The sequence below is a fragment of the Podarcis tiliguerta genome (assembly GCF_965153285.1).
Source record: "Podarcis tiliguerta genome assembly, chromosome: 13".
Taxonomy (NCBI): Eukaryota; Metazoa; Chordata; class Lepidosauria; order Squamata; family Lacertidae; genus Podarcis; species Podarcis tiliguerta.
Window position 1 is genome coordinate 36594846 of NC_139546.1, and position 7491 is coordinate 36602336.

Below are 7491 nucleotides of genomic sequence, written 5' to 3' on the forward strand. Positions count from 1 at the left end.
AATACTTTTATCTTTTAAAAAAAAAGTCTTCCCTATACTGTATTTTAAAATTCTAGTTCAGTAACTGATAGGCACCAGCAGGAGTCCTTTTTCCAACCAACATGTCTCCCACCCTCCAGCTCCTGCAAATACTTCTCTTAAGAAGTCTTCTCTCCCTCCCTCCCTGACACTTTTCTTTTATGTCTGACATTTCCAAAACACTTCACATAATTATTGTATAGTATAATTATAATTATAAGTATAATTGTATAGTATAATTATTGGGTCATCTCATCCACTCATGTTCAGTAAAGATTGTGGGAAGACTCAAAGCAGGTTGGGAGGGGAGAGACATCCTGAGAAAGACTGATGTTCAGGCAAACCAGACGTTGTTGGGTCTACAACCTGCCTTTACAATCTTCCTAGCGCTTGACCGTCTTAACAAATAACACGACATGGGGTTTTTTAATTTATATTCAGAATAGCAAATTTAATCCATCGCATCACAGCCTTCAAATATTTCAAGACCCAATCTAGTTTTTGTAGCCTCGACTGGCACGGCGACCTCGAGCCCGCTCAAACTTGCGGCCCTTGGATCTGATGTATGGCCTGCAAAGTGGAAAATGTAAGAGGAGTTAGTAACACAAATAGGAGCCTGCTCTTGCTTAGTAGATACACTGCTTCAGGAAGGAGATGCATGCACAGTAGCCTCTGAATTCAGAGGTGCTGCAGAATCGTGGGGCTCTCTTGCTCCCACCTTCTATCCTTCACCTCCCTAACCCCAAAAAAGGCTCCCCCCTCTCACAGACTGTCCTAGCTGCCTGAAAAAGTGAGAAGGCGTCAATGGAATTTACTCTGCTTCCTCTCCCAAAATTCCCAGAGCTTCTGAAATCCAAGAGCTGTAATCTGAATCCAAACCCCTCTTCAACTTCTAGAGTACAGAGAAAAAGAGGCAAATGGGGGGTCATGGCTGTATGGCAAATCATGCAAGAGAATGTGTCTTGTACGCTATAAAGTGTTGCCAACTAGTTGAAATACTTGGGATTGGGTGTGGATGGCCTGTTTTAATGCTCACAGGATAGCCTAATTAACTCTCTTAGGCAACTATGAGGTTCAGAACGCTATGGTGAGACTTCCAAGACTTGATTCCTTGGAAGAATGGGATTCAAAGGTCAGAAAAGGCCTTTTAGGGCCCTTTGTAAGTATAATACTGAAGCTATACCACAGAAGAACAGGAAGTAATAAAGTGATTGTGTAAACAGGAGAAAAATCATATTTTTTCCTCAAAAACCTACAATTATCTTGAAGTGCAGCATAGCTTTAGGCAAATACAGGTAAATGGGAAGAGGCTAGCAGGAGACCTGGAGCCTGAGGTACTCACTTAGTGTGGCTGTGTGGGGTTCCAGGGGCCTTGCCAAAATGCCTGTAAACTTCGCGAGCCTTCCTGGGTCCTGCAGGAGGCAAGTCAGAAAAGATGCTTTAGTCATACTGAGGCATCAGCAGCAAACTAGCACCTGCAAGAACTTCGCAAGCCTCAAGAGCTTGGTACCATCCTCCTGACTCACCAGAAAGCAGCACAGTTCCTTGGCCCTTGGGGGCAGCCATGGCCAACTGGTCAAAAGTCATGATCTGACCACCAGCTTTCAGGATGCGGGTACGGGCTCCTCGGGTCACTCTCAGGGCACAAACCTTGGAGGAAAAGGGAAACGGGTTGCAACCTGAGATGAAGTGTGTCATTTGTTTGCTCCAAAAATAAAATTTGCACCTAATTATTATAACTAGGGATGCAATTAATTGATTGAATCAGAACATTCTGATTGGATAAAAGGATGCTCTCCTGATTAACCTGGCAGCAGACCTGGAATGCTTAGTTAATGAACTAAAACTCATAAACAGATCACAGTCCAAGCGATGGCCAGTCATCAACTGCATGTATAATTATAAGTTGCATGCGCCAACCACTTCCATGGCATCACATGCCTATTAGACATTCCTATACACCTCCAGTTTTCAAGGCTGTCAAAGCAACATCCCTCCTGCTGCCTAAAGCCTCTTGAGTTCCTGCCCTTTGAACCGCTCCTCCACCACCAACTAGCCAAGCTACCTTCAGTTTGGGGATTTCCTGGATGCGAACATCATCGGTCACTGTACCCACCACGACAGCAGTTTTGTTCTCCCGGCCTGGGAGCTTCATCTTACGGATCTGGAGAGGGAGAAAGAGCGATCACAGTGAATGCGCACGTATTAGCTGTCTGAACAGCAGGCAGTGGTTTAACTATATGACAAGGAGTGGGCTCCTTTTTTATATATGAATGCGCACCCAGGTTACTTTAACTGGGACAGCAAGAGAATGGATCTGCCTCACCATTTCCTCCTATAACTTGCATTAGCATGATCAGCTGCATATCTCACTCGACTGACTGGGCCACCAACCTGCACAGCAACCCACTGCTTTGGGGTTGGGGAAGGAGTGCATTGCCCTTTTTAGTTTAGAAAAAAAAAGTGAAGGGGGGGGAACATGATAAAGATGTGGGGAGGGAAAAGTTATACTCCCTCTCTCATAATACTAGAAGCTAAGCAGCTGAAAATTGGAAGATCTGGGACAGGGAAAAGAAAGACTTCACAATATGCATACTATGGTATTTGTTCACACAAGATGCAACTAACTGCCACCAACTTGGATGATGATGATAATATTTATATTTATATATTATTTATATAATATTATTTATATGCCGCCCATCTGTATGGGCTTAAAAGAGGACAAGTTCGTGGAGAATATCAATGGCTACCAGACACAATGGAGATATTGCATCTCCCCTGTCGGAGGCAGTATGCCTCTGAACAACAGTTGCTGGGAATCACAAGCAGGGAGAGTGCTGTTGTTGCCCTCAAGTTCTGCCTGCGAGCTTCTCATAGGCATCTGGTTGGCCACAGTAGGAACAGAATGCTGCGCAAATTGAACATTTCGACAGATCTAGCCAGGCTCTTCTGATACCCTTAAATAGGGAAAAGCCACACCATGGGCCATAGTCCTACTCCTTTCCTTTCTTCCTGCCTTGCTCCACTGCTTGAAAAATGCTGGCAAAGTCACACCAGAGGTGGCTGTTTATTCCTGAATTTGGATCTGGAGGGGTGGTGTGTTACGATAAAGCGAAAGATAGCAACTGAGAATTCCTATGTAGGGCATCCTGTGGAAGCGTATAAAAAAAGGTAAGAGAGATTGGGAGGGGAATCTGAACTTACCATGCGGGAAACAGACAGCGGAGGCCTGTTGGTGCGGCTCATAAAGAGCCGTTTCAGAATCACCTTGTTGAATTTTGCATTGGTCCGTCGAGCAAGAAATCTGTAGAGCTGAAGAGGCAACAAAGGGGTTGACAAGATACTTGGGGGAGTCTCGTTGGCCTGTCCCTTTGCCCTCCCTTTCCATATTATGTCCACAATTCAGCTTCCAGCCCAACAACAAGCCTCCAAATATAACCCACTAATTCTGTTTTTCCACAGCAGGTCAGTCCCCAGCTTCCCAAATTCCTTAGAGCCTTCTTTCTGTAAAAAGACTCACACATTCCAGTATGCCACCACCACACAAATAAGCATGGGTGAAGGGGGGGAGAGGGAGAACATGACCTGCGGGAATTCTGGCTCTTAGCCATCTCCGAAACCAAAGATTTTCAATCGCGCCGGTTCTCACCTTGACCAAGAGGCGAAGGTAGATATCCTGACTCTTAGGCTCTTTGCGTCGAACCTTCCGGTCCTTGTTGTGGCGTATGTCGACTCCCTGGGACCAAGAAAGAGAAGCTGTCACGTAAGTGGGTTTGTGGGAGAATCTGCCAGACGTGCCTATATACAACCACACCTCCCTCCTTTCTGAGATATAGAAATGTTGGGTTTATTAATGACGGGCAGCATATACTGTGCCAGCCTTCACCAACCTGATGCTTTCTTCCCAGGGAACTCTGGGAATTGTAGCTCTCGGAGGGAAATAAAGTATCCCTACAACTCTCAGCACCCTTAACTAACTACAGTTCCCAACATTATTTGGGGGAAGCCAAGACCATTTAAAGTGGTATCATAGCGCTTAAAGGTATTGTACAGATGGCGGTTAAGTTCCACTGAAAATAGTGGGACTAACAGCTTAGTAAATGTGCACAAAACTGCAGAGTTAATTTTGGTGGCAATTTCCCCCTCAGTCTCATTTTTTTCATCTGCAGAATGGTGCCAAATAAACAATCTCTCACATAGAGAGGCTTGTGAAGACAATCAACGTTCAAAGACTCTGGGACATTTTGTATGCTATAAAGTGTTGCCAACTAGTTGTCCACCTTCTGTCTTTGATCAGAAGCTTAGGTAAAAGAGAAGTTGGGAAGAAAACTATTCTCAAAATTGCCCATGACAGCACTAATGTGATAGGTTGTGACAGAGGTCCATTTGGTTCAGCAGTGTCAACAATGATGGATAGCAGCTCTCCAGGGTCTCTCCCAGCCTTGACTGCAGAGGCCAGTGATTAAACCTGGGACCTTCCATATGCAAGGCATGTGCTGTACCCTGTTAGCTGCAGCCCCTCCCCAAATACCCCCCCCCACAAAATGGGCAATGTGCAAGAGGAAAGAAGTACAGGGATTACACTAATCTAATTACAACAAGCAACTACAGTGGTACCTCTAGTTGCGAACACCTCTGGATACGTATCCTTTGGGCTACACATGTGGCAAACCCAGAAGTAATGGAAAGGCAGAACAGGCGCCCCTGGATGCGAATGTTTCGGGGGTAAGAACGGACCCCCAGAATGAATTAAATTCGTATCCAGAGGTACCACTGTAGATGCAAACCATTCTGCAAGTACAATGCCAAATGCACAAGAATGTTTCTGCAATAACTGAATACTGGGCTGGTGGCCCAGCTGCACCCCTATCTGGTCAGGGACAGCCCAACTACTGTTCACTATGCTCTGGTAACCTCTAGGCTGGATTACTGCAACATGTTCAACGCAGAGTTGCCTCTGATGATGGTGCAGAAACTTCAACTGGTGCAAAATTCAGTGGCCAGGTTGCTCAGCAGTGCAATATGGTTTGAGCGTATTACACTGATCCTGGCCCAACTGCACTGGCTGCAAATTAGTTTACGGGCCCAATTCAAAGTGCTGGTTTTGACCTATAAAGCCTTAAATGGCTCAGGACTGCAATAAAGCCTGACCTATAAATGACCTATAAAGCCTTAAATGGCTCAGGACTCTCAAGGAGCGCCTCTCCCCATATGAACCTACCAGGATGCTGAGATCATCCTGAGGCCTCTATGAAAGTCTGGAGGGTGGCAACATAAGAACAGGCCTTTTCTTTAAATGTGTTTGAGAGAGAGGGATTATTGGTTTGATTTTATTTTGTGTGTTTTATATTGTGAACTGCCCTGAGATCTGTGGATGAAAGGTGGTATACAAATTCAATTAACAATAATAATAATAATAATACAACCAAGGGAAGTTGATATTCAAAGCAAATTTGTTTGTGGTCTAAGTTGCTTGTTACTGCATGTAGTTTATTAAGGGGGTTCCCTTTTGTTTCACGACGACAGGCACCCCAAGTACATGTTCATCTTCTGCACACACAAGCTCCATTCATCCAAGCCATTCTTTCACATCAGAACCTGTTAATCGCCTGCATGCTCACCTCCCACATGCCCAAAGGACCCACCACACTAAGCCCCTCTCTTTCTCTATCATGACTAATCAAGGGTTATGCCTAGCTGCAAAATCCATTCTCAATGCAACTGCCCCATTCTCTGCTTCTAAGATGCCCCCTTCTCATTCACACCTGCATGGATAAAGTTCTATTACACAAAAGTAAACAGCATCTTCCATACTCCTTTCTCACTATGGCCACACCTACTACTGCTGCTGCTATGATGTAAACCTCACTGGTTGGCATCAGGAATGGGCAACCTGCAGCCCTTCAACAACATCCAGAAGGGTCACAGGTTATTTGTTTATTGGTAACAGTGAATTACAACCCCATCTCCGTTCTAAAGCTATTATGCTCCTTGTGCAAAGGCTGAACGTCCACGCTCCATGTTATTAAAAGGTACTCAGCTTTGAAAGGCTAAAAAGTGCAGTATTTCTAGAAACCAGGAAGCTGCCTTATAGAGTCAGATCATTCGTCCATCTAACTCAGAACTGTCCACATGGATAGGCAGCACCTCTCCCAGGTTGCAGGCAAGAATCTCTCCCAGCCCTACCTGGAAATGCCAGGGACTGAACTTGGTATTTCCACATGCCAGGCAGATGCCCCGCCACTGAGCTACGACCCTTCCCAAAATGTCGAGATCCATAACGGCTGTTATAGAAAGAACTATAAATGTCAAAGCCGCAGAGACTTTCTAAGAGAACGGCTACGTTTCAGCTGGGTATTTAGAGCAAACTTTTCCGAGAAAGCATGCCGCAGCTTCTCGTCTGCCTTCTTTTTTACCATATAACGAGCCCGTAATCGTGTTTTAGATAAGACGTGTTTTTTTATTTCCCCCTGTGTAATGTCAGGACGTGCACACACGCGTGTAGACTCCCCCTTCCTCTGTCCAATCTTAAGCGGCTCCAGCAACGCTTCTAGGCCCCAAATCCATCCTGCTCCTAAAGAGACACACACACACCGTCCGCGGTGGTGTCTCTCCAGGCACCGGCTGCGCCCGCCAATACTAGTCTCCCCGGGCACTCCAGGCCGTTCTCCACACCGGCGCGGCACCACCCGCTGTTCACGCCGCCTCCCCGGGAAGGATTGCAACCGATTCACCTCCCACCTCCCTCCGGTATCAGGACTCACCATGGCAGCGTCAGCGGCGCCCGGAAAAAAAGGGAAAGGAAGAGGCTGTAGGGGCGCAAAGAATTGTGGGGAAGGAAGGGGCGAGACGGGAGGAAGGGGCGTGGCTTCTGTTCTCTATAGTAATTCTAGGATGTGCACCATAGACGTACGACAAGTGTAGACTGGCAATTCCTTGGGTCGAAGACGGAGCTTCCTAGTTTCTTTTATTTGCTGTACATCGTTTCCACTACACCACTTCTCCGACAGGAAACGAAAGGGAAATCTCAAAGCTGATGCTGGGCAGCAACATGTAGTTAATACCGCCCGCCCACCCGAAAACGTAGAAGCAAAACCAGGATTTCAATGCTTTTTCAAGCTAAGGGCTGATTGTGCAAGGAAAATGTAAACAAGGATGCTTTTAAAAAGAAAAGAAAGAAATGCTCTACAGGAATATATTTATATTCAGAGTTATTATTTCCATATTGCCGTTTTGTGCCTGAGCTCAGTGAGTCACAAACAGCTCTGCAATGTAGTCCGGCTGTTGTTATTCCCATATTATGGTTGGGTGTCTCAGAACCACTGTGTATGATGCTGTCCACAGTTCCTCAATCATGCATTCTTTATTGATTGCATCATAATTATCATTTTACAGACCACTTAATGCCAAAATAGGCTTCCAGTGATTTACAAAGTGGGAGCATCCGTAACATAAACATTAAAATACGAA

The 7491-nt window shown here is 45.6% G+C and overlaps 1 protein-coding gene across 1 annotated transcript; it reads right to left on the reverse strand.

The window, feature by feature from the left end:
- Window positions 1-440: 440 nt before the first annotated feature.
- On the reverse strand, window positions 441-6914 carry RPL18 (ribosomal protein L18). Its single transcript, XM_083409273.1, has 7 exons — window positions 6786-6914; window positions 3671-3757; window positions 3226-3333; window positions 2084-2182; window positions 1545-1668; window positions 1361-1430; window positions 441-588 (listed from the first exon to the last, which is right to left on the reverse strand). Exons 1-7 carry the CDS (start codon window positions 6786-6788, stop codon window positions 513-515), a joined length of 567 nt encoding a protein of 188 aa, XP_083265399.1. The 5' UTR covers window positions 6789-6914; the 3' UTR covers window positions 441-512.
- Between the last annotated feature and the right edge of the window lie 577 nt (window positions 6915-7491).